The sequence below is a fragment of the Neoarius graeffei genome, chromosome 8 (assembly GCF_027579695.1).
Source record: "Neoarius graeffei isolate fNeoGra1 chromosome 8, fNeoGra1.pri, whole genome shotgun sequence".
NCBI classification, from domain to species: domain Eukaryota; kingdom Metazoa; phylum Chordata; class Actinopteri; order Siluriformes; family Ariidae; genus Neoarius; species Neoarius graeffei.
In genome coordinates this window covers 22,242,222-22,269,048 of record NC_083576.1, presented here as the reverse complement: position 1 = coordinate 22,269,048, position 26,827 = coordinate 22,242,222, and the positions used below count along the sequence as shown (strand labels likewise).

At 40.9% G+C, this 26,827-nt stretch overlaps 1 protein-coding gene across 1 annotated transcript in view; it reads left to right on the top strand.

Annotated features, from left to right (window-relative positions):
* Window positions 1-26,827, top strand: part of mgat4b (alpha-1,3-mannosyl-glycoprotein 4-beta-N-acetylglucosaminyltransferase B) — a 384,957-nt gene that overhangs the window by 194,600 nt on the left and 163,530 nt on the right. The window contains exons 2-4 of the mRNA XM_060927424.1: window positions 20,138-20,317; window positions 23,184-23,327; window positions 24,223-24,356. Of these exons, the coding sequence (XP_060783407.1) occupies window positions 20,138-20,317; window positions 23,184-23,327; window positions 24,223-24,356 (458 nt within the window). The remainder of the gene's footprint in view (window positions 1-20,137; window positions 20,318-23,183; window positions 23,328-24,222; window positions 24,357-26,827) is intronic.

Here is a 26,827-nt window from a genome sequence, read left to right as displayed (position 1 = left end):
AGCTGGGATAGGCTCCAGCTTGCCTGCGACCCTGTAGAAGGATAAAGCGGCTAGAGATAATGAGATGAGATGAATGAGATGATGTTGAGTTCTCAGTTCTGATTGGTTCGAAGGTGTTGACTGATCTATAACAGCAGCTCTGTATAGTAATGCACGTATTTGAATACATCATTTCTGTAGAAACAATGGATGGAGGACTTAGTGGTTTGTTATTTCTAGGTAATATGACAAGCTTTTGTTTGTTTGTTTGTTTGTTTGTTTGTTTGTTTGTTTTTTAACTTTGAGAGAAAAAAGAGAGCCTGATGAGGGAACGACTGTTTATTGCGGTTTATAACATATGTGTTCGTAGGAATATGATATGAGCAATTGCACGCTCTGATTGACTACTCTACTACTAGGATATCAGCTCATATACCATGAGTAGAGAAAAACAAAATGGCGGAGCAGGTTGCTGAACCAACCGAGGACGAAATAAAAACTCTACTTGAAAACAACACCACAACAAATACAAAAAAGCAACAAAATATGTAATGAAAGTATTTGATGGTAAGAACGTATCTTTTTTATTTTTCAAGAATTATCATAGCATTTTTCACAAATTGCTACTGTCATTTCGCCAGTTTGTTTGCATTCTTCATCTTTAAGAATTAAAATTTGTTGATTTTTTTTTTTAGACTGGTTCAAAAGCTCAAAGAAGTTTGAAACTTACATCACTGAAATGTCCAAGGAAGAATTAAATAAGATGTTTAAAGCTATTCTGTACCTCAATAAGACAGCACTTTCTACAAAAAAAACCCCAACACTAAAGTCAATTCATGCAGCCATCGATAGGTTTTTAAGAAGTCCGCTTAAGCGGAAATTATTTTGTCGGATGGTTCATGTAAAGTTTTTATTTATCGAATTTGCTAAAAATAAAAATGCTCCATTTCTCAAAATCCAGTGATTCCACTCAAGCTCATCATACATACACTACGCACCTCGTCGGCTATCAGCTCATGTACGACTCGATTTCATGGAATAACTGTTAATTAAACTGTCCCTTTTAGCAGCTGCTTTGTAGTCTCACCGTCTTTTTTAATTTCTGGCAAGCTTCAGCATTTCTTGTGCTGTCAGTGTTGGGTTCGCTCTTCTTACCGATTCCTACCAAGTCCTTCTGGGTCTGCTACTTGGTCTGGTTCCTTGCATTCTTCCATGCATCACCTTTTCTGGCGATCTCCATTCTGCCATCCCTTCCACATGTCTCAGCCATCTTCATTGTATGTCCTTTACTCTTTCTATCAGGGTGAGATCTACTCCTGCCCTCCTTCTCACCTCCTCATTAGTCACTCTGTGGAACTGTCTAATTCCTAATACTCTTCTCAAGCAGTTCATCTCAAATGCATTTATTTTCTTCTCCTCTCTGTTTCTGATTACCCAGGTTTCTGCTCCATAAATAACTGTAAGAAACACTACTGATGTCAACAATCTGATTTTTAGCCCTGTTGTAACCTCAGCACTCTTCCGTATTTTCTTTAGTCTTCCCATTGCTATACTTCCTCTTTTTATTCCCTCTTGGACTACTCTCCATGTTTCACCCTTCTCTGTGAAGTAAACTCCCAGGTACTTGAACTCTTGCACCTGTTCCACCGTTCCTCCTTCCAGATACACTTCAAAGTTTTCTCGCCTTCTTCCAATTTTCATTTATTTTGTTTTTCCTGTGTTGATTTTCAGTTTTGCGTTGATACATTCTCTTTCTGGTCTTTCCATGACATCTCTCATAATCTAGAGTACTGGGCTTATCACTACTATGTCATCCACGTACTTGAGATTGCTAATATTAATTCCTCCAATGGTTATTCCACCTTCGCTGTCCCGGAATATATTTCTTGTCACATCCTCCAGGAAGAGTCCAATGAGGTGTGGAGAGAGTGGACTTGTAGTACTCCTCTATTTATTTCAAATTTCTTCATCTTTATAGCTCCCTTCTTCACTATTGCCTTGGTGTCTGTGTAAAGGTCTTCTATTATTCTAACCATGTCTTCGTCATAACCCCAATTTCTTAAGCTCTGCAGCATTCCAGCTCTTGAGACAGAATCGAAAGCCTGTTCGAAATCTGTAAACAAGATATATATATATACAACCCTGATTCCAAAAAAGTTGGGACAAAGTACAAATTGTAAATAAAAACAGAATGCAATAATTTACAAATCTCAAAAACTGATATTGTATTCACAATAGAACATAGACAACATATAAAATGTCGAAAGTGAGACATTTTGAAATTTCATGCCAAATATTGGCTCATTTGAAATTCCATGACAGCAACACATCTCAAAAAAGTTGGGACGGGGCAGTAAGAGGCTGGAAAAGTTAAAGGTACAAAAAAGGAACAGCTGGAGGACCAAATTGCAACTCATTAGGTCAATTGGCAATAGGTCATTAACATGACTGGGTATAAAAAGAGCATCTTGGAGTGGCAGCGGCTCTCAGAAGTAAAGATGGGAAGAGGATCACCAATCCCCCTAATTCTGCGCCGACAAATAGTGGCACAATATCAGAAAGGAGTTTGACAGTGTAAAATTGCAAAGAGTTTGAACATATCATCATCTACAGTGCATAACATCATCAAAAGATTCAGAGAATCTGGAAGAATGTCTGTGCGTAAGGGTCAAGGCCGGAAAGCCATACTGGGTGCCTGTGATCTTCGGGCCCTTAGACGGCACTGCATCACATACAGGCATGCTTCTGTATTGGAAATCACAAAATGGGCTCAGGAATATTTCCAGAGAACATTATCTGTGAACACAATTCACCGTGTCATCCGCTGTTGCCAGCTAAAACTCTATAGTTCAAAGAAGAAGCCATATCTAAACATGATCCAGAAGCGCAGACGTCTTCTCTGGGCCAAGGCTCATTTAAAATGGACTGTGGCAAAGTGGAAAACTGTTCTGTGGTCAGACGAATCAAAATTTGAAGTTCTTTATGGAAATCAGGGACACCGTGTCATTCGAACTAAAGAGGAGAAGGACGACCCAAGTTGTTATCAGCGCTCAGTTCAGAAGCCTGCATCTCTGATGGTATGGGGTTGCATTAGTGCGTGTGGCATGGGCAGCTTACACATCTGGAAAGACACCATCAATGCTGAAAGGTATATCCAGGTTCTAGAGCAACATATGCTCCCATCCAGACGACGTCTCTTTCAGGGAAGACCTTGCATTTTCCAACATGACAATGCCAAACCACATACTGCATCAATTACAGCATCATGGCTGCGTAGAAGAAGGGTCCGGGTACTGAACTGGCCAGCCTGCAGTCCAGATCTTTCACCCACAGAAAACATTTGGCGCATCATAAAACGGAAGATACGACAAAAAAGACCTAAGACAGTTGAGCAACGAGAATCCTACATTCGACAAGAATGGGTTAACATTCCTATCCCTAAACTTGAGCAACTTGTCTCCTCAGTCCCCAGACATTTACAGACTGCTGTAAAGAGAAAAGGGGATGTCTCACAGTGGTAAATATGGCCTTGTCCCAACTTTTTTGAGATGTGTTGTTGTCATGAAATTTAAAATCACCTAATTTTTCTCTTTAAATGATACATTTTCTCAGTTTAAACATTTGATATGTCATTTATGTTCTATTCTGAATAAAATATGGAATTTTGAAACTTCCACATCATTGCATTCTATTTTTATTTACAATTTGTACTTTGTCCCAACTTTTTTGGAATCGGGGTTGTGTGTATGTATATATATATATATATATATATATATATATATATATATATATATATATATATATATATATATATATATATGTGTGTGTGTGTGTGTGTGTGTGTGTGTGTGTACTGGTATGTCCTTGTCATATCCCCATGCTTTCTCTATGATTTGTGACAGGAGAAATATGTCATCAGTTGTTGTACTTCTTCCTGGGCGGAAGCCTGCCTGCTCTTCGCCTGGGAATTCCTCTTCTAGGGATGCAATTCTTTCTTGTAGTGTTTTTGCTAGTATCTTATAGCAATGGCTGATCAGTCTGTAGTTTGCGCAGTTTGTAATGTCTCTTTTCTTATATATTGGCACTATTATGCTTTCCCTTCTATTGTTATGGGATGTCTCTTCCATTTATTATTTGTCCTACTTCCTACTACATTTATTATTATTATTATTATTATTATTATTATTATTATTTATTATCATCCGGCCGATAGGCGATGAGCTTATGTCATCATGTGTTGTTCATCGTCCGTCCGGCGTTGTCCACATTTCATGAAAATTGCTTCTTCTCTCTCAGTTCTTCACCGATTTTTATTCTTTTTGGCAGGAAGGTAGGTTTGCCTGGGCTGCATATGGCTTCTACCCAAATTTGCATAATTTCAATTAATAATGAAGATATGGTGTAATTAAGCCCTAACAAGCAATTTCCACACAAATTGCTTCTTCTCCCTCAATTCCTCACTGAGTTTGATTCTTTCTGGCATAATGGTAGGGGTCCCTAGGGTGTATAACTTCTACTCAGATTTGCTTAATTATAATTATTAATGAAGTTATGGACTAATTAAGCCTTAATGAGCAGTTCAATAAAAATCGCTTTTTCTTGGTCAATTCCTCACCGTTTTTGGATTCTTTATTGCAGATAAGTAGATATTCCTAGGGTGTATAGAGCTTCTATATATAGCTTGTATATAGTGTATATAGCTTGTAACATTTATTGTGCGAGGTGGCCCACTTTAGATCATTCTTTCTGGACTAGATGGGGCCAGAGTGAGCTACATCGTCATTGACGGTCTCGTTTTTTGTTTCATTCATTCCACCACTTTCTCCACACCGGCCTTGAGAATCTCTGCCGGAAGATTGTCTACTCCTGGTGCCTTTCCATCTTTCAATGTTCTAATGTGTTCTTCTATTTCCTCTCTCCCTGGAGCAGGCAACTGGTTTACTTGTCTAAACCAGTGAAAAAAAACTGAAAGGTGAAAATTGTTAACTTTGTTGTTTTTATTTGCTCACAGATATGATTTCTTGATGCTGATATTTTGCAAAATGTTACATTGTTGACTCAAGTGCCATGTTAAACCTGCAGTACCAGTCAAAATTTTGGACACACCTACTCGTTTATTTGTTTTTTCTGTATTTTGACTAGCCTGGCAAGCCAGACTAAATGTGAATATTTAGTCTGGCCTCGATCCGTAGACATTTCCAAAGGGGGTAGGAGGAACAAACCGCTGTCTTTCAAACTGTCTCTGTGCGTATAGGCCAACACTCTGACCAATCAGTGCAACAGTGACTGTGACGTAGTCAGAGCGACAGAAAGCAATGGGGGAGACCTTGAAATAAATAATTTTTCAAAATGTGTATTAATTAATAAACAGGTTCTAGATATTAAGAAGTTTGGAGATAATGACCACAAGTTTGGAGTCTGTACCACATACACATTTTTTTCCAAGTGTTTTTCAAGGGTTTGCTTAAACTGTTTTTGAGAGTTTTTATTTAGTGGTGTTTGGTGAAATAATTTCCCTTAAATTTAAAATAATGGGAAAATAAGAAACAATCAAAAAGTAATGTTTCAAAGCTGTTTATTAATTCTTCGTACTGCACAAACTAGTCCCATCCTTTCGGCTACGAGCGGAGCTAGCCGGTAGATCAGACTTTTGCCATAGCCGGTCGGCAAAACAGCGAAAACGTCCTTCTTGAAAAGGAATGAGCGGAGAGCCTCTTCCTGCTCATGTTTCAACGAAAACTCCAAGTCTAATTCTTCTAAAACTTATTCCAAAGCGGAGTCAAATGCGCGCTGTTCACTAGCCCGTAGCCATCTTTCCTGTTGTGCTTTCTCCAGCGTCGCGCAGCTTTGTCGTCACTCCTGCAAAAGCCCGCCCAAAGAATCCAAACAAAAACCTTGCGTTGTGATTGGCGGGCACGATTTGATGCCCGGGGTGTTTTTGTTTATATGGTGCGAGGCTAGACCCATTCGCTAGGCAAAAATATTTTTGGCCGCTAGGCGGGTGGGTCTAGTTTACTAGGCTATATTTTGACTATTTTCTGCATTAAAGACATCAAAACTATTAAATAACATATGGAACATATATGGAATTATGTGGTAAACAAAAAAGTGTTAAAAAACAAAATCTGTTCCATATTTTAGATTCTTCAAAGTAGCCACCATTTACCTTGATGACGCTTTGCACACTATTGGCATTATCTTAACCAGCTTCATGAGGTAGTCACCTGGAATGCTTTTCACTTAACACGTGTGCCTCGTCAAAAGTTAATTAGTGTGATTTCTTTCCTTCTTAATGCATTTGAGATCAAACAGTAAATAGTAAATAATAAAAATACAGTAAATAGCCCTATTCCACAACTGTAGTAATCCATGTTATGTCAAGAACCACTCAACTAAGTAAAGAGAAATGACATCCATCATTACTTTAAGACATGAAGTGACTTTTAATTAATAAAACTAAAGAAAATAATTGATTTAGAAGGTGTCTAAACTTTTGACTGGTACTGTATATATTTATTCCACAGCTTTGCTGTGTACTCAATTCTGACTGGTCAATTATGGCATTTTACAGTCTGTTATTTCTGTATAACAGACTGCCACTATGGACCACGCCATTAGTGAAAGCGATAAAAATCATTACAATATAATCCAAGCTATTTTGTGTCAAATTATTGATTTCTTTCATAAATAGCCATGCAATAAACTACAGTGAGCTGGTAATTACTGCAAAATTAACTCCTTGGGGTGATTCAAGACCTGCATCACCCTATAGCAGGTTGAAATTTGGTGGTCACATGGTTGCCAGTGGCGATTAAAAACTGACCAGGGCCACTAAAAGTTGAGGTTTGATCGCCCGAAGGGTGACTACGATTTGAGAAGTATGAAAAAAAATTACAATAAAAATTAAATAAAATGTTCTTTCCTCGGAGTACCTTTCTTTTCTTTGCTTTCCTTTCCTCAACTCTAAGTTTGTGAATTCTAGTAAAAGTTTAGTTCTAAAGTGCAAAATTCAAAGCTGTTTGTGAGGTTTTCAGATCACTCCGTGATATCCACAACTTTCCCAAACTCTGGATCTTTCTTCCGCTCCACTGTGTTGACATTTGTAGCTAACACTAACTGCTAGATAGGTAAGATCAAAGGCGACTAAAACATGGTTACACGGGTCTGATTTTCGGACATGCTCTGGGGATAACACGATCAAAGTGCCCCATGTGTCTACTCTCACGGAACGGATAGACGACATGAAGTTGTGGCCCAATGTCAGCTACGTTGACATTGTCAATTATTTTATTCTTAGTGAGGGCATTGATGGCAAGGAGCTAAGGAACTACAAAAGCACAGAGGCGTACAATTATCGACATAGAAATTAAATTGGAAAAGTTATGTGTAAAAGAGAGGACGAGTTTGTTTGCTTAAAGGCTGAGGTTGAGCCTAGCCAGAGCAAAGAAAGGGAAATCCTGCAGTCATGCAGCAGCTACCATCTGGAAGGTAGGCCATGTCAGAGTAGAGCAATTGTATTATTGTATTGATTTACTAATAATGTAGTGTTTATATATTGTAAGTCACTTTGGACAAAAGCGTCTGCCAAATACCATAACTTTAACTATAACCATATTAACCAAAAACACCTAGCTGTAGTCTAATAGAACTCTACCACCCTACTGTACCGTGATGTCTCTTGTATAGACCCTTTTCAGTCACGTGACCTTCGTAAACACGACCGCCATTTTGGACATGTAGTGGACTTCGGCTCGAATCAGTTTGAATGCGAGGAAGGTGACAAACGAAAAACATAAAAGAAAAAGGAGCGAGATGCAGAAAACACCTTCACTATCCAGCGACGTAGGGCATTTACAGGGCGAGCAGGGGGAGAGATATTTGCAAAAATTGAGGTTAGCAGGCTTAGAGAACGACGTTTACCTGCTTCCACCAGGATTGTTCACTGACGTACGGAAGTACACGAAGCCCTCGTCTTTACCTGACTTCGGCCCACATGATCTGTATACCTATGTCATTAAAAACCCATCGCCATACACATACACGCCAACGTCCGAGGTTCCGGAGCGCGCTCCGGCTTGCTCCAGGAGTGCTCCGGCCGAGGTTACGGAGCGTGCTCCGGCTTGCTCTGGAGCAAGCCGGAGCGCGCTGCTTAATTTGAGGGCAACCTCGGCCGGAGTGTGCTCCGGAACCTCGGCCGGAGCACTCCGGGAGCAAGCCGGCGCGCGCTGCTTAATTTGAGGGAGAGCAAGCCGGAGCGTGCTCCGGAACCTCAGACGTTGGCTCCGGCAGCTATTTATACTGGATCCGGTGTAAATAGCTGCCGGATCATAATTACAGTAAACTAGTAAATACAGTAAAGGAAAAACTTGAGACTGAAAGGTTTTAACAGTCATCGAAATGACTGAACATAAACATTGCTACAGTAACATACCAGCTACTTGTTGACATTAGCTAGTCAACAATAGCTACTACAGAAGAACAAAGAGGTTACAATGGGTTATTTTAGCCTATTTGGTTACACACTCGCCGCCACAGAATGTTAACAGCAATGTAATGCCTTTTCTGGCTAATTTTATTCGTCTTACCTCCAACAAAGTGGTCACTACACAAGCGTTGGTATGCCGAGGGCTGCCAATCTGTTAATGGCCGCTATCCATCTTCTCCATCGGGATCCGATAAAATGATAAACCTTGCCTTGTTTGTTGATGGTTACTACATCCAGGTGCACAACAATATAGTGGCATGATGGAAGTCTTGCTGAAAGTAAAAACTTTCTTTGCTGCCGTTCCTCAATGTTGGCTGTGGTAAACTACTGGTAGTACACGTCCAAAATGGCGGCCGCGTTTGTCGTGACGTCACGTGAAAAGGGTCCATAGGCTCAAGAAGCAAAAGCTCAGTCAGAGAAGCATAGGTTAACCACTTTAATGCAGATGCAAATGCTGTCAAAAACTTTGGAAACAGTAAACAGACCATACTTAAATAATTCCTTGTCTATGTATTTGTCCAAGCTTCTTCAACTTCTTAACTACCCTGATCATTCCAGATATTGGATGGTATTTGTAGGCGATTTGTTTACACTAGTACTTCAGCACTGGTCGCTCTTGGATTCTCTTGGCTACTGAGGCTACATGCACTTATCGTTAGTTGCTTTGTATAAAAATGTCAGCTAAGTGACTGTAATGTAGTGCGATGTTTGAATAACCAACATTTACAAAGAATTAATGTTGTTGATTAATCCATTTCTGGGGCATATGTTAAACACCGTGGGGTGTTATTCAAGTAAAAATGGTTGAAAAATTTTTTGTGTTCGACTAGAGGAAATTTAAGGGCCACTTTATTTTGGCCTGGGCCACTAAGAATTAAGGGATACTGACCTGAGTGGCGACCAAGCACTGAAGTTAATTTTTAGCCCTGCTATTGGGGTTTATTTTGCAATAATGACCAGCCCACTGTACATTACCACTTATGTATTATTATCATACATGCCAGCCTATACGGAATGTCCGTATTTTATACGGATTTGATTCAATAAACGTAGTATACAGGCGTATAAATAAAGTTATACGGATTCTTTAAAAAAACTTCAGTATTTATTTAGAGCTATAATCAATTCCCACGATGATAAAAGAGCGCATAACATTTACAAACGTACTGTACACCACAGACAGCCAGTAAAGAGTCTTATGAAATCGCGCGTTATCTTGTGGTAGCGAGACTTCGTTCCACTTTTGATCATGCGCACACCGCATTGCGAGAATCCCGCCAATCGTGAAGTCATAGACATATGAACCTAGACGCCGCCTTCTGCGTAGAATCATACGTCATCCTCGCCGCCATATTGGATGTGGCAAAGTGGAGATTCTTCAACCGTCTCGGCGTCTAGACAGTAGCCGAGAATAAAGATGCCTCATTCATGTGCTGCGTTTAACTGTACCAACAGGTTTACCGTCCAAACGAGATCACATGGGATTACCTTTCACAGGTGAGACTGGAAAAATACTTTTCATTGTATTTGGTCATTATAACGTAATTTTACGAACAGATTTTTCTGACTTTGTGGCTAATATGAAGTCTTGCGCATAATAGCCGCTCGCTGAAACCTGTCTCCAAACAACGAAGTATTTCCTTCGTAACTACACTGATAACACTTTGTGTTTTTGTCAAACATTGGAGCTTTGTATTCATTCTGAAGGTTTATTGTTATTAATATTGAATAAAAAGTAACTGGGATATATCATTGTTAATTATCATTCAAATTTTAGGTAAATTATTTTAATTTGCATCTTATACGGATTTTATAAGGGAAATACGGATTTTGGAGGTTGGTTATACAGGTTTGATTGACCAAAGGTTGACATGTATGTATTATACCTGAAACTCTGATGAACAGTAGAACATCTTCCTGTGGATTTTTTTTGCCCGTGAATATTATGAAAATCTGAATAGCATTTAAGAACACAACTTGTACAATGTCAATGTGTTACAGATACAGTTCGCATCACACACACACACACACACACACACACACACACACACACACACACACACAGGGCAGTGCAGATTGTAGATACGTAATTGTCAGATTATTGAGCCGTACACGATACTATGTGTCTCTCTGACCCTGAAGCTGATACGCAGCTTGGATTGCATCAGTGTAAAGCAGTGTAATTAGAGATTACATACGGGATTTCAGCCTGAATGAGAGTGAAAAGGAGAGTGCAGGTTTGTATTGCTGTGTTCTTATCATCGGTCTCACAGCAACAGGACTGCAAGTGCTGGGTCCCAGGAAAAAAGAGTGACTGCTCAGGATTAGCCTTTAAAGCGCAAATCCCTCTTTGCTCTGTCTTTTACTATGGAGCTGGAAGACATGTGTGCATGGAATAGAAACTAGAGCAAGGGAGGCTAAGAGCTATGATAAAGACTGAAAAAAAGGCAAATGAGACCAGGGAGCTCTTGGCAAGCTTTTACGAGAGATTGATTTTTCTTCACATGTTTCATTTGCATACGCACAGGTGGAGGTTATGGAGCTGGGATTCACAGTCTAGTAGTTGTGCTTTTTAGTTTTCGTCCAATATTTTATTGGCATTTGTTGCAGTAGAGTCTGATGTGTTGTGTAAGTTCAGTTAAGTGCTCCAAAATACACAAGATAGTTGCACTTTACATACTGTTTCATATTTGTAGCTTGCCTACAACAATTAGTGAGTGGAAATCATCATACCACAGAGTTGCTGGATGCTCAAAGCTGACTTGTGACAAGGTGTTGGTCAGTAGGTCCAGTGCCAATGCCAATCACAGGCTTATACAATATTGTGTTCATTTTTGTTTCTATATTAATAGAAAAATGCCTCATTGTGGGGCGGCACGGTGGTGTAGTAGTTAGCGCTGTCGCCTCACAGCAAGAAGGTCCTGGGTTCGAGCCCCGTGGCCGGCGAGGGCCTTTCTGTGTGGAGTTTGCATGTTCTCCCCGTGTCTGCGTGGGTTTCCTTCGGGTGCTCCGGTTTCCCCCACAGTCCAAAGACATGCAGGTTAGGTTAACTGGTGACTCAAAATTGACCGTAGGTGTGAATGTGAGTGTGAATGGTTGTCTGTGTCTATGTGTCAGCCCTGTGATGACCTGGCGACTTGTTCAGGGTGTACCCCGCCTTTCGCCCGTAGTCATCTGGGATAGGCTCCAGCTTGCCTGCGATCCTGTAGAAGGATAAAGCGGCTAGAGATAATGAGATGAGATGCCTCATTGTCAATATCAAGAATTATTATTTATTTTATTTTTTTTCAGTTGTCAGAAGGTCTTTTTATGGTTGATGTTTCTGGTGTTAGCACTTTATCACAGTCAGGAAGTGTTCAGGACAATGGGGTTTGGAGTTTGTTTTCTGGTTACTTGGTCTATGACAAGTGACAGCTGTTTATGTGTCATGTCATTTTATAATTTAATATAAAAACTAGAAGGGCACTCATCAGAGTGCATACCTCCACCAAGTCACATATTAGAATGTCCAGATGTTTACTATGCTTACGTACATATCTGGATTTGCATCAAAATCTAAGCAATTGTTCCTTGGCCCATGGCCCACCTTTCCTCAAAACTTCATCGAAATCCGTTCATTACTTTTTGAGTTACAATGGGAACAGTCAAAAAAAAAAATCCTGCATCCACATACATACAATGCCTTGCAAAAGTATTCATCCCCCTTAGTGTTTGTCCTGTTCTGTTGCATTTACAAGCTGGAATTAAAATGTTTTTTTAGGGGGTTAGCACCATTTGATTTACACAACACGCCTACCACTTCAAAGGTGCACATTGTTTTTTTATTGTGACACAAACAATAATTAAGATGAAAAAATAGAAATCTGGAGTGTGCATAGGTATTCACCCCCTTTCGTATGAAACCCCTAAACAAGAGCTGGTCCAACCAATTCACTTCATAAGTCACATAATTAGTTGATTAAGATCCACCTGTGTGCAATCATAGTGTCACATGATTTATCACATGATGTCTGTATAAACTCAACCTGTTCTGGAAGGACCCCGACTCTACTACACTACAAAGCAAGCAATGTGAAAACCAAGGAGCACTCCAAACAGGTCAGAGACAAAGTTGTGGAGAAGTATAGATCAGGGTTGGGTCATAAAAAAATCCCAAACTTTGAATATCCCATGAAGCACCATGAAATCCATTATAGCAAAATAGAAAGAATATGGCACCACTACAAATCTGACAAGAGAAGGCTGCCCACCAAAACTCACAGACCAGGAAAGGAGGGCATTAATCAGCGATGCAAGAAAGACACCAATGATAACGGTGAGGGAGCTGCAAAGATCCACAGCGGAGATGGGAGTATCTGTCCATAGGACCACTTTAAGCCATACACTCCACAGAGTGGGGCTTTATGGAAGAGTGGCCACAAAAACGTAATTGCTTAAAAAAATCACGATTGGAGTTTACTCAACAGCATGTGGCAGACTCCCCAAACACATGGAAGAAGATTCTCTGGTCAAATGAGACAAAAATTGAACTTTTTGGCCATCATGGGAAACGCCATGTGTGGTGCAAACCCAACACCCTGAGAACACCATTCCTACAGTGAAGCATGGTGGTAGCAGCATCATGCTGTGGGGATGTTTTTCATCTGCAGGGACAGGAAAGCTGGTCAGGACTGAAGGAAAGATTGTCACTAAATCCTGGGCAATTCTAGAGGAAAACCTGTTTGAGTCAGCCAGAGGTTTGAGACTGGGATGAAGGTTCACGTTCCAGCAGGACAATGACCCTAAACATACTGCTAAAGCTACACTGGAGTGGTTTAAAGGGAAACATTTAAATGTCTTGGAATGGCCTAGTCAAAGCCCAGACCTCAATCCAATTGAGAATCTGTGGCATAACTTGAAGATTGCTGTACAGCAACGCAACCCATCTAACTTGAAGGAGTTGGAGCAGTTTTGCCTTGAGGAATGGGTAAAAATCCCAGTGGCTAGCTGTGCTAAGCTAATAGAGGCATACCCCAAGAGACTTGCAACTGTAATTGTAGCAAAAGGTGGCTCTATAAAGTATTGACTTTGGGGGGTGAATACCTATGCACACTCCAGATTTCTGTTTTTCCATCTTAATTATTGTGTCACAATAAAAAAAAAAAAAAAAATTTGCACCTTTAAAGTGGTAGGTATGTTGTGTAAATCAAATGGTGCTAACCCCCCAAAAATTCCAGCTTGTAATGCAACAAAACAGGACAAACACCAAGGGATGAATACTTTTGCAAGGCACTGTATCTGGATTTGCATCAAAATCGAATCATTTGTTCCTTGACCCATGTCTTACCTTTCTTCATTTTTTTTCAAAATCCAGTCACTACTCTTTGAATTACATTGGGAATCGACAAACAAACAAAGGTGAAAACATAACTTCCTCCAACAAAGTTGGCGGAGGTAACAATATATAATACAATGACCGACAAATTGCTGTGGTATATGAGAAATAAAACACTTCTTATTGTGCTGTTATATAACACCACTACTTGCTTTGTCAGTGTTTCTGTAATCATTTGATACCAGTGAATGGGTGTTTGGCCCCTCCACTGTTCCCAGATCTATTTGTGAAGGCAATCCAGGATTCTGCCTCTCTCCTAAGAGACACTGGCCGGTGGGGCTTGTTGTGCCCTCATACACCCTTCGCCGTTGTAACATGACGTTATCTTCTGCCGGGGCTGTGCTGGTCCCCACTATTTGATCCATAGCTGGGGCAAGATTTGTGAATGATAGGACATGTCCACACACCGGTGGGCCCTGACCATTACACATATTGGGCTGTTGCTGCTCTGCCTTTAATATATGTAATATATAACAGCACCTTGTTGTTAATTATTTTCCTATAATAGCATTCTTCCTTAATGCTACCCTGAAGCCTTGGCATAGTGAAGGATAATTACCTCAGAATAATAATAAGAAAAGTCCAAAAGCTGTTACAGTATACTTTATACATATTATGTATAAAGTACATATTAATAGTCCTGTATTACTGTATATATTATATGGTAGTGTACTGGGTACTTGGCGCTTCCTGACAACTCCAGGACCCCTGGTTCGATCCTGATCTCAGATAACTGTCTGTATTCTCCCTGTGTTCATTTGGGATTCCTCTAGGCTCTCTGGTTTCCTTCCACCTCCCAAAAACATGCCAGTATGTGGATTGGTTACAATAATTGCCCTTAGAAGTGAATGCCTGTGTAGTGGTTTGGAGTACCATCCAGGGTGTGTTCCTGGGATAGGCTCCAGATCTACCATGGCCTGGACCAGAATAACCAGCTTAATCATGATGAATGAATGAATGACCATCGAATGGCCATTTGAGGTTCATCTACCTTATCCTTTATTCTATCAAATAAACCTACCATGTAGTTTCAGGTTGTAGGACTGAATACATTAGGATTATCACTGATTTAATATTGGTTGTGCGGTGGTGGTGGTTCATTCTTGGTGTTAGTGGAAAATATTCAGTTGAGTGAAAAATATCCACTTAACAGCAGTGCTGTGGTCATATCTGTCAGTGTTTGTTCCTTTACACCAATGAACAAGGTAAAGCAGAACTGAAAAAGTGATTATAGCAACAGACAGGTTACTGTCAGCAGTTACACACCTGCTATTACAGTCAACTGCAGAATTATTGGCACTCTTGATAAAGATGGGTCAAAGAAATTGGTGAAAAATCTGAAAAATTACTCTGTAAATATGAGAAATGGAGCCTTTAACTGAAGTAAATTTATTCAAAGGGATTTATTGGCACCCGTGCATTTGTCAAACCTCCCCTTGCCAACATGACAGCATTGAATCTGCTCCTATAAAGCTTGATGAGATTGGAGAATGCAGAGAAAACAATCTGAGAGCACTCCTAAATATTGAATCTCTCCAGATCCTCCAGGATCATCTCTTGTAGACTTTCCTCTTCAGCTTACCTCACGGACTCTGTGTAAAATGTTGAGACACAATACTCTCAATACATATTTTCTATAATCATATACATTTTCTGTTTTGAAATGTATGTCTAAAACATTTTTAAAAAGTGAAGCTAATGCCCATATATATTTTTTAATGAATTGAAATGTGTTTTTAAGTAGTCTTTGCCTGAAATTAAATTGTTTCTCCAAATCTACTAAATGTCTCATCTCATTATCTCTCTAGCCGCTTCATCCTGTTCTACAGGGTTGCAGGCAAGCTGGAGCCTATCCCAGCTGACTACGGGCGAAAGGCGGGGTACACCCTGGACAAGTCGCCAGGTCATCACAGGGCTGACACATAGACACAGACAACCATTCACACTCACATTCACACCTACGGTCAATTTAGAGTCACCAGTTAACCTAACCTGCATGTCTTTGGACTGTGGGGGAAACCGGAGCACCCGGAGGAAACCCACGCGGACACGGGGAGAACACGCAAACTCCGCACAGAAAGGCCCTCGCCGGCCATGGGGCTCGAACCCGGACCTTCTTGCTGTGAGGCGACAGCGCTAACCACTACACCACCGTGCCGCCTCTACTAAATGTCTGTACATAAATTATCCACCACGTAATCCCTCTCTCCCAGTCTTTGCAATATCTCTTATGATAGGAATGGTTTTGTACATCATAGACACACTGTCTGCACTTACACTCTACCTTTGATAGTGGGAATTTATTCAATTTTGAATATTTGCTCTAAAAAAAAGATCTTGGTGGCCGTGGATTGTTTTTTTGAAATCCTAGCTCAATCTGGTGGCAGCACGGTGGTGTAGTGGTTAGCAAGAAGGTTCTGAGTTTGACCCAGCGGCTGATGGGGGCCTTTCTGTGTGGAGTTTGCATGTTCTCCCCATGTCTGCATGGGTTTCCTCCAGGTGCTCCAGTTTCCCCCACAGTCGAAAGACATGCAGGTTAGGTTAATTGGTGGCTCTAAATTGACCGTAGGTGTGAATGTGAGTGTGAATGGTTGTTTGTCTCAATGTGTCAGCCCTGCGATGATCTGGTGACTTGTCCAGGGTGTACCCTGCCTCTCGCCCATAGTCAGCTGGGATAGGATCCAGCTTGCCCGTGACCCTGCACAGGATAAGCAGTTACGGATAATGGATGGATGGATGGAATACCTCAATCTGGCAATCCCATTAGCAGCTCTGTACGCTGCTCCTCCCTTGAGCATGGGGAAGAGTGATTGTTGCCCCAATGAACCCTATTAACGCTTGATACAGTTCCCATTTTTACCACTTGGTGCAACTCTATGGAACCAAATGGAGCAGTGAATGGGGCAACCCCACAAAAAGGCAGAGCAAATCAACAAATCCCTGGTTACTCAATAGAAGTTATTAGTCTCATCTCATCTCATTATCTCTAGCTGCTTTATCCTGTTCTACAGGGTCGCAGGCAAGCTGGAGCCTATCCCAGCTGACTACGGGCGAAAGGCAGGGTACACCCTGGACAAGTCGCCAGGTCATCACAGGGCTGTCACAGAGACACACAACCATTCACACTCACATTCACACCTACGGTCAATTTAGAGTCACCAGTTAACCTAACCTGCATGTCTTTGGACTGTGGGGGAAACCGGAGCACCCGGAGGAAACCCACGCGGACACGGGGAGAACATGCAAACTCCACACAGAAAGGCCCTCGCCAGCCACGGGGCTCGAACCCGGACCTTCTTGCTGTGAGGCAACAGCGCTAACTACTACACCACCGTGCCGCCTGAAGTTATTAGTATTTCAGCAGAATTTAAAATGTATGGGGTTGTGATTGAGGACTTGATGAATATACAATTTGTCCATCCATCCATATTGCTTATCCAATGAGGTTCGCGTGTGGGCTTGAGCCAATCTCAGCTGACATTGGACAGGTCGCCAATCTGATACCATTTGTTGAACAGCTAATATACGGGTTGTTTCACAGTCAGGGTGCAAAGTTTGTGTCACAGGGGTCCAAAATTCAAATTGATTCAAACTGGTTCTTGTACCAGTTTTTAAGTGAAGGACAAGTTAAAGAAGAGATTTCAGGTAATTTTTTGACATATGTGTATGGTAGTTTTGTGTAATCTGCTCTAAGATAAAGAAAAGTAGCAAAAATGTTATCAAAGACTCCTTGTCAAAAAATAGCTGATAGAAATAAAATTCTAAAAAAAACTATCAAATCTGCACTTTTGGAAATTAATACACATATGAACATAGGCATGTGTAATAGTTTGTATTATAACAAGATTAAGTGTAGCTTTAAGCAGGGCTGGGAGAAACAAATGAAGTGATTCTCGGAGAGGACCTTTTTTTTTTGACAATTCAGAATCCACTACTTCCATAGTGCTTTTAAATATAAGGCTGTAAGCTTTGTGTTAGTTGTCTCTAATATTTATGTCCCAATATCTTGACCACATTTTAGGATGAAAATAATCATTTTAGATATGTTATTTTATATTGAAAAATTAGCTGTCTCGGAGAGGACATTTTTTTTTGACACAATTACATACTAATTTGATCAAAATAGTCTGAAAACTTACTGGCATTCAACATTAAAACTTAACTATGTTTCCAATGATATGGAACCAAATATTTGTTTTATGGTATAAAGAATGATTTAAGTGCATCCCTTTTGGAGCTACCTTTGGTCAAAAAAAGCACTTTTTCTAAATGACACGAGTAATTTTACTAAATATGACATATATTGCCATACATTCACCAAAAATAACGTTATCACCAAATTTTTTTTTGCATGGTAAATAGAGCTATCACAGGGCTACAATAAACAACCAAGTTTATTTAGTCAAGCCTTTTGATATTGAAGATAATAAGTGTTAAATGTGATTTTTTAGCTTGCGTACCCTGATTGTAAAACAACCCATACTGTAAATGGTTGGCTTCTGCCAAACCTGCCTCTGTGGAAGAACTGCCACTGGTGGGATCCTTCTCCAATATCACGGCTGTTGTGAAATAGAGTTGGGCATACATCAATGTTACATGCCTGAAAAAATGCTCAGTTCCCTTTGCTTTCTTGCCAGTTCTGTAGTAAAGTATGTTTAATGTGATTCTTGTGCCGTCAACAAAAAGCGACCATGAATAAGCATTTATTATTAGGCCCTGTCCACACGGCAACGGATTCAGGTGACTCCGATACAATTGCTTATCGTTTAGGCCTGGCGTCCACACGGCACCGGCGTTTTGGGTGCCCAAAACGCAGTCTTTTTGAGAACGGGTTCCAGAGTGGAAAGATCTGGCAACGTTGCCGTTGTGAAGTCGTCTGGATGAGTAGAACGGATTTGTTTACGATGACGTCACAACCACATGTGCTTCACGCCGGGGAGAAGTGTAACGAACTCGATGCGAGTTGTCAACAAATCCTATAACTTGGTTCATGAAACGCGCTTACAAAATATTTTCACTGTGAATATTTATTGTGTAATGGTGCAAAGTGAGAGAGAGAGAGAGAGACTCTGCCCTTAGGGCAGAGTCAATCCCGCCAGCAAAAATAGGGAAAAAAAGGAGCGATCTCACCTCTTCAGATGTTGGTTTAAGTCCGACAATACATTCCTCAAAAAGGGCGTAGAGGAGCAAATTAATCCATCAACGTGTAGCATTCAATTTATTCCGGACCAGTAAAGACGCCGCCTTCTGCGTAGAATCATACGTCATCCTCGCCGCCATATTGGATGGGTCAAAGCGGAGAATAAAGATTAGCTGCGTTTAACTGTACCAACAGGTTTGCCGTCCAAACGAGATCACATGGGATTACCTTTCACAGGTGAGACTGGAAAAATACTTTTCATTGTATTTGGTCATTATAATGTAATTTTACGAACAGATTTTCCTGACTTTGTGGCTAATATGAAGTCTCGCGCATAATAGTTTATGTGCATGCGTCCTTACTTCTTCTATTGTTCTGGTGTCTCCGAAGGGACCGTCTTACAGCGCCCCTAGAGGTGTGGCATGTGTATTGCATTGTTTTCAGCAAGTGTTGCGTTGCCATATGGACCTGATATTTTACTGATAGTTGCCCATTTGGATGCGATATATTTTTAAATAACATCTCGTTGCCGTTGTCGTGTGGATGTAGCCTTAGTGTCAAATTTTCAGTTGGAACAAACTTCATGGTTTTTGCAGATCCAAACAGATGCTGATCTCCGACTCTTTTTTTTGCAGCGACTCGTACTCTCACAACTGTTTAAGTGCATAAGTCACGTCCACAGAGAACTGCAGTTCAAGCCCAGCGATTGAAATCGACCAGTGCATGGGAGATGCATCGACTGGCCTGTTAAGAAGGGCAGTGTGTGTAGGAGAAGCCGAAATGGGAGGGGCTATAAATCCCTTCACTGAATGCAAAATGGGGGGCCTCTGCTTCTGTCTCTCCATCTGCCTTTTCTGGATGAAAACAGCCTCTCTAAATGTAAACGAGTGCAGCCTTTGTGTCAAGGCCAGGCAGAGAGAGAGGGCCACAAAATAAGCTGTTCCTTCCATTGCTCTCCCAAATAAGCAGACATCTGTGAGGTCCTAGTCAAAAGCTCACTTAATAATTTAGGTTTATTTATTGGTGCATAACACAAAGGAGTTTGCCTTGAATTATTGAGCAGTGATACCATAAATTATGAAGTCTAATAAAAACTCTCAAAAGCCTTCCGTGTTTCTTTGTGAATATCTGGCTCAAATTAAATGTTCTGTCTTTATAGGTAATGTGGTTGATATCTACCAGAGGGAGTTCTTGGCTCTAAGAGATCGCCTCCATTCGGCAGAGCAGGAGAACCTGAAGCGCTCCAAAGAGCTCAACCTGGTGCTGGATGAGATCAAGCGAGCCATTGCCGAGAAACAAGCGCTGCGAGATATCAACCGCACATGGAGCAGCCTGTCCGGTGAGCGACAAACACTGAGAGCGGATGGAATATCAAGTTCACCTGTACATGACTTCACACTGCAGGACAAATCTGGTTTAGTTCATGAAGGTAGTTTCTATTGCAAATAACAAGTCATCAAATTTGACTTATTTGATTTGACTGGTCAAATTGGATTTCAAACCTTATAGGGACGATTTCCTGTTAATTGATTTATTCTTTCATCATACTAGGATTCTTTCTTGGCAAAACATTTTAGACATAGCCTAAAGACAAGAGAGCAAGGAAAATTGAGATTAAAAAAAAAAAATTCAAGAGACATTTCTAAGAATCACATATCTACCCTGTTAGGAGTCGTGGAGGAGTAGTGGGATAAGGATCCACAAGCAGAACACAGTCAAATAAATAGAGAGATTTAATCCAGGGAAAAGGGCGTGGCACAAGGGTAAACAAATGGGACAAAAACAAATGGCAAAAATAATCCAGATAAGAGACAGAAAACTAGACAAAAACACGAAACAGGCAAGGACAAAAATGCTATGGCAAGAAACCAAAAACAAGAAAAAAAACATGAACTAGAATAAACCCTTAGTGTAAAAACCATGAACTAGAAATAAACCCTTAGTGCAAAAACCACGAAATAGAAAAATGAGCTTCAGCAAACAACCATGAACCATAACAGAGGCACAGAAACAGCTAGAAGCAAAGTGAGACATTCTGGTAAAGTTCCTGTCTGAGAACGGCGTTTATATAACAGCAGAGAAAACCAGGACGTGAATGCAGGCATGAAGGAATTCCCGTTCTGGATTCGGATCAGCGCTGGCGTGAGAGATTCGTAATCTCCGGAGTGGATGTCCGGAGCAGAGCATGACATACCCATCCATTAACCCATCCACCAACCCATTCATTAACCCATCCATCCACCCATCCATTCATTAAAAGAGAACCTTTATTTTTAAATACATTTCTGAGTGGATAGTATCTCCATCCTTGACTCTTGTATGCTGCATAATTGGAAATAAAAAATATATATTTTTGAGAGTTAAAATCGACTGCAAAGTTGGCATTCGAGCTGCCCCGCTGAGCCAGCCAGTCCTGAGTGGGTGACGTCACAGCAGGAACTGGTGCTATAGACCAAAGCCAGACTCGGCAGGTGAGAGTGGTTGCAATGGCCTCTTCATTCGGATTTATTGGAGATTCTTCAGATTCCTCAGATAGTAGTACATCTGACTGTGATAGTCCTGAAACTGGAGTGTGTGTACATGCTACTGCTATACACGTAGAACACGTATACACGTATCAGTTCGAACCATCAGAAAGTGAATCTGATAGTAACACGTCAGCCACGGAGGCCCCCACCTTACAAAATAAAGCCAGAGAACAAAGCCATCTAGAGAATTGGATGAAATTGAACTGACAGACTCATGTGACTTATTAAAACAGGATAGGCATTATAACTCATGCAACATACATGTACATGCATGCATTTTCACTGATAAAACGTAAAAGGTTAATTAAATAATCAGATGGACTGAGACAATCACATTCTGAAGCAAATTAAATAATCTTATACCGGTAACTTAAATACACAATAGAAGTTACATGTATTAATCTAAATGCAGGTAAACAACGAGTGTTGCTGTTTTTGTTGTGATGTAACCAAATGAGAGTCACATCTTACCCGTCTGTGTTCTCACCTCTTGAAGGCCGAGCTTGTGGCCGATTGTTTTGAAACAATCTGACTTTCAGTTCTTCGTTCATTCGCTTCTTCCATGTTAGGGATATTGCTGCTGAGGCAAGCATATACAGCAGGGGAGGGAAAAAAGTATATTCAGCAGAGAAATCTGACAACTGGTCCACTCATTCTCCATTTTCTCCATACTGAGTACTCTGCCATTACTGCTCGGCTCACACTCCGGGAGAACTGGTGCAATTGAACTTACTTTCCTTTTCTTGCAGTTTTCTTTTCCTTTAATTGTTGGTACTGCACCCTCTTTCAATACGGGCTTATAGCCAACGCTCCTCAACAGATCATAGGTTTCGTACGAGTCCTCAGTAAAATGTGCAGAGCGGAGGAGAGACCACTTCGTAGGCGCCCGATCCAATCTTTGCAATTTGAACATTCTTGGGCCATGAATGCAACATAAATCCACCTTCTGTCATGTTGCTGCACCCGCCAGCAACACATCTATGTGGCATGGCGATAAATTAGCTTAAAATGGAGGATCGAGTTGCAGTTAGCTCTGTGTTTTAGTATAGCGGAAATGGTGATGAGACCGATAGCCTAACTGTTGTGACATCACAGATGTCAAGGTCATTCACTCAGACCGTTACCTATATGAATCAGTAATCATAAAAATTACTATCTTAGATTAATTGTTAATGCTTAAAACTATTCCTATGCCATTCTTGAGGTCTCAAGGTATTTATAAACAAAAAGTGAGGCCATGGTTCTGCGTATCTCCTTTAGCCCATCCATCCATCCATTAACCCATCCATCCACCCACCCATTCATTAACCCATCCATCCATCCATTAACCCACTCATCCATCCATCCACCCATCTGTCCATCCATCCATCCATACATACATTAACCCACCCATCCATCCACCCATTAATCCATCCACCAACCCACCTATTCATTAATCCATCCATCCATCCATTAAACCATCCACCCACCCATTCATTAACCCATCCATCCGTCCATCCTACTGAAAATTGTCTGTCTGAACATAGCGTAAGGACCACAAGACCGAAGTGAAGAAAAACCGAGGTCCGTATCTGAGTAGATCAGAGAATGAAGATAATACGAGCCATATACATTTTATCTAAAGCATAATAATAGCCACGCTGATCTGCATTAGATTTCTGACTGTGTCTGTGACAGATGAAACCAAGCTGAAGCTCTGGAACGTCACCAGCAGTAAGAATGTGTTACAGCTGCCCAGCATCTTCCACCACCTGCCCCATCTGCTGGCCAAGGAGACCAGCCTGCAGCCAGCCGTGCATGTCGGCCAGGGCCGCACCGGAGGTACGTGTGTGTGTGTTTGCATCTCTGTCTTAACTCCCATCATGCTTGTATCAGATACTGTGGTCCTCACTGTGCTTTTCTGATCCACTTCTGTCTCACCATATCATTCTTCTTTTAAACCTATTTATAACTATTTTAACATCTCTCTTTCTACCACTTGCTTTCCATTAAAAAAAGCTGTTGAGCCTTTTTCATGACCGTGATGTCTCTTCAGGAGGTGAGGACCTGCTGTTCTCAGTTAGCTCTGGTCCAGCTTTGCTTCAAGCCCAGCTCTTTCAGCTATGCTTGTGCATAAACAGCATGGGGCTGTGGATTGTTGGTCCAATTTCCTACTAAACCACTGATATGTCTATATTAGACCACTAAAAATTTGATCTATAGTCATGGTCTGGCTGTCAGACAGCTTGGCTTAAACCTTAGTAGGGTTTTTTTGGGATTGTGCTACTGTTCTGCATACGCATCATCTAATAGATGATAACATTTGGAGATTTTATGCAAATATATGTGAATATATATATATATATATATATATATATATATATATATATATATATATATATAAAATAAATGTATTCAAGCCATTTGCTCACATTTTATGTAAGCAGTTTTGTTGTGCACTGAAAAGCAGCAGCTCTTGGACATTTTCCCGCTACTGACTGCATGGATTTGCTTTGTCTTTCACTTTCAATTAGTCTCGCTTTCAGTTTTTCTCTCTCAGTATTTGTCCATCTGGTTTCGCATTTTCATGACATTATGAAATTAAAGGATAACCTGCAGTATGTCATGAAAGATTAGGCCAGGATGCGTGTTAAAATGTTTTCCCGATCACTTTACAGGCAGAGACATCAAAGCGACACTGTCATCTGATTGGCTGAATGTTCTGTCTGTCTTTCAGTGTCGATAGTGATGGGCGTGCCCAGCGTGAAGAGGGAGGTGCACTCCTATTTGACAGACACTCTGAGTTCTCTGATGTCAGAGCTGAGTCAGGCTGAAAAAGATGACTGCGTCATTGTGGTCTTCATTGCCGAGGTAGGACTCGGAGTCCCATGATGCACAGCTCTTTTATAGTACTGAAGGATTTGGTTTAATTCTTTGATTTCTTTGCTGTGATATTGAGTACTCTGGTTGAGTTTTTTGTTCACGTTCACATCCAAATAATGATGTCCGTGTGCTGTGTTTTGTGGTGTGGTTTATGGTGTTTATGCAGCTCAAGTGTATATTTTATTATACCCATACTGGTTTACTTCTGCCTGTCCATCCGTATCTCCGTATTTCCGTCTGTCCGAAACGCCCTTTTTCCTCAGCAACCACAAATCATAGCCACTTGGTACTTGGTACCAAACATCAGCTTGGAGTTCTATACCATGTATACCGTTTTCAGGTCTGTCACACATCGACTTCCTGTTTACCAACTGAATGTACTTACAAAACATGTAGTGTGGATTTACAAAATTTTCATAACACTTTTCTCATCAACTACAAATCACAACTGCTTGATATTTGGTACCGAGCTTCAGCTTGGGGTTCTATACTGTTTGTACTGTTTTCAGGTCTGTCGCACATCGACTTCCTGTTTACCAACTGAATGTATTTATGAAAAATATAGCATGGATTTACAAAAATTTCGTAACATTTTTCTCAGCATCTACAAACCACAACTGCTTGATATTTGGTAACAAGCTTCAACTTGGGGTTCTATACCGTGCATACTGTTTTCAGGTCTGTCGCGCATCAACTTCCTGTTTACCGACTGAATGTATTTACGAAACATGTAGTGTGGATTTACAAAATTTTTGTAACACTTTTCTCAGCATCTACAAATCACAACTGCTTGATATTTGGTACAGAGCTTCAGCTTGGGGTTCTATACCATGTTTACCATTTTCAGGTCTGTTGCACATCGACTTCCTGTTTACCGACTGACTGTATATACGATAGTGTGGATTTTGACGCTATTTCAAGAAGCAAAATCCATCCATCCATTATCTGTAACTGCTTATCCTGTTCTACAGGGTCGCAGGCAAGCTGGAGCCTATCCCAGCTGACTATGGGCGAGAGGCAAGGTACATCCTGGACAAGTCACCAGGTTATCGCAGGGCTGACACAGAGACAACCATTCACACTCACATTCACACCTACGGTCAATTTCGAGCCACCAGTTAACCTAACCTGCATGTCTTTGGACTGTGGGGGAAACCGGAGCACCCGGAGGAAACCCACGCAGACACAAGGAGAGCATGCAAACTCCACACAGAAAGGCCCTTGCCAGCCGCTGGGTTTGAACCCAGGACCTTGTTGCTGTGAAGTGACAGTGCTAACCACTACACCGCTGTGCCGCCCCAAGAAGCAAAATGCTATTTCAAAATGACAGTTTACCAGGATGCTATTTGAAATACCTGGGGAGAACACTGCTCTTTACTTAATTGTTTCAGGGTTAATTATTTGTTGAAGTCAACATTCATAATAAGTGTCCTATTCCTTCGATTTCTTGCATTCTGATATAAGCGAGAGTGGGGGTATACGTAAGTGAACAGTAGCTCACAGTTGATCTTGTTTTATTTATTTTTATGCATGTCTAATTTGAACTGAAAATTATCTTCTAATAGACTTTTTCCAATCAAATTATACATTTTACACCAATCAACTATATCATTTTAATATTTTTTTTTTCAATAGGGCGGCATGGTGGTGTAGTGGTTAGCGTTGTTGCCTCACAGCAAGAAGGTTCGGGTTCGAGCCCCGTGGCCGGCGAGGGCCTTTCTGTGCGGAGTTTGCATGTTCTCCCCATGTCCGCGTGGGTTTCCTCCGGGTGCTCCGGTTTCCCCCACAGTCCAAAGACATGCAGGTTAGGTTAACTGATGACTCTAAATTGACTGTAGGTGTGAATGTGAGTGTGAATGGTTGTCTGTGTCTATGTGTCAGCCCTGTGATGACCTGGCGACTTGTCCAGGGTGTACCCCGCCTTTCACCCGTAGTCAGCTGGGATAGGCTCCAGCTTGCCTGCGACCCTGTAGAACAGGATAAAGCGGCTAGAGATAATGAAACGAGATGAAGGTTGATTAGGGAGGAGAGAATTCTCTTGAAAAATGTTGAAGTTTTTGTTGCTGGCATTCGTGTAAAATGTTGAGAATCAGTCCAAAAAACCGGACACAACACACTGAGAAATCTTCATGTCATGCGTAATATTCCTGTAACTAGCAGACATTGGCTTGACATTCAGTGTATATCTGTACCATAAAAGCCAATGTGATCAGAAAGCAAGTGTGACTACAGTGGAAACAAGGCCAAACGTTGCACAGTTAATGCAGTAATTGTTAGTAGACAAACAGTAGCTAAAAAAAAATAGTTGATTAGTCACCTTTTCTATAGTTGAAGCAAAAACTGTTTCAGGACACCCCCACACAGGGTCAAAGACACATTTACTGCTTTAGATCTTGCTTCAGTTCTTAAGTTAAAATGCACTTTTTGTGGATGATCTAGTAGCTTGGCTGAAGGCATTG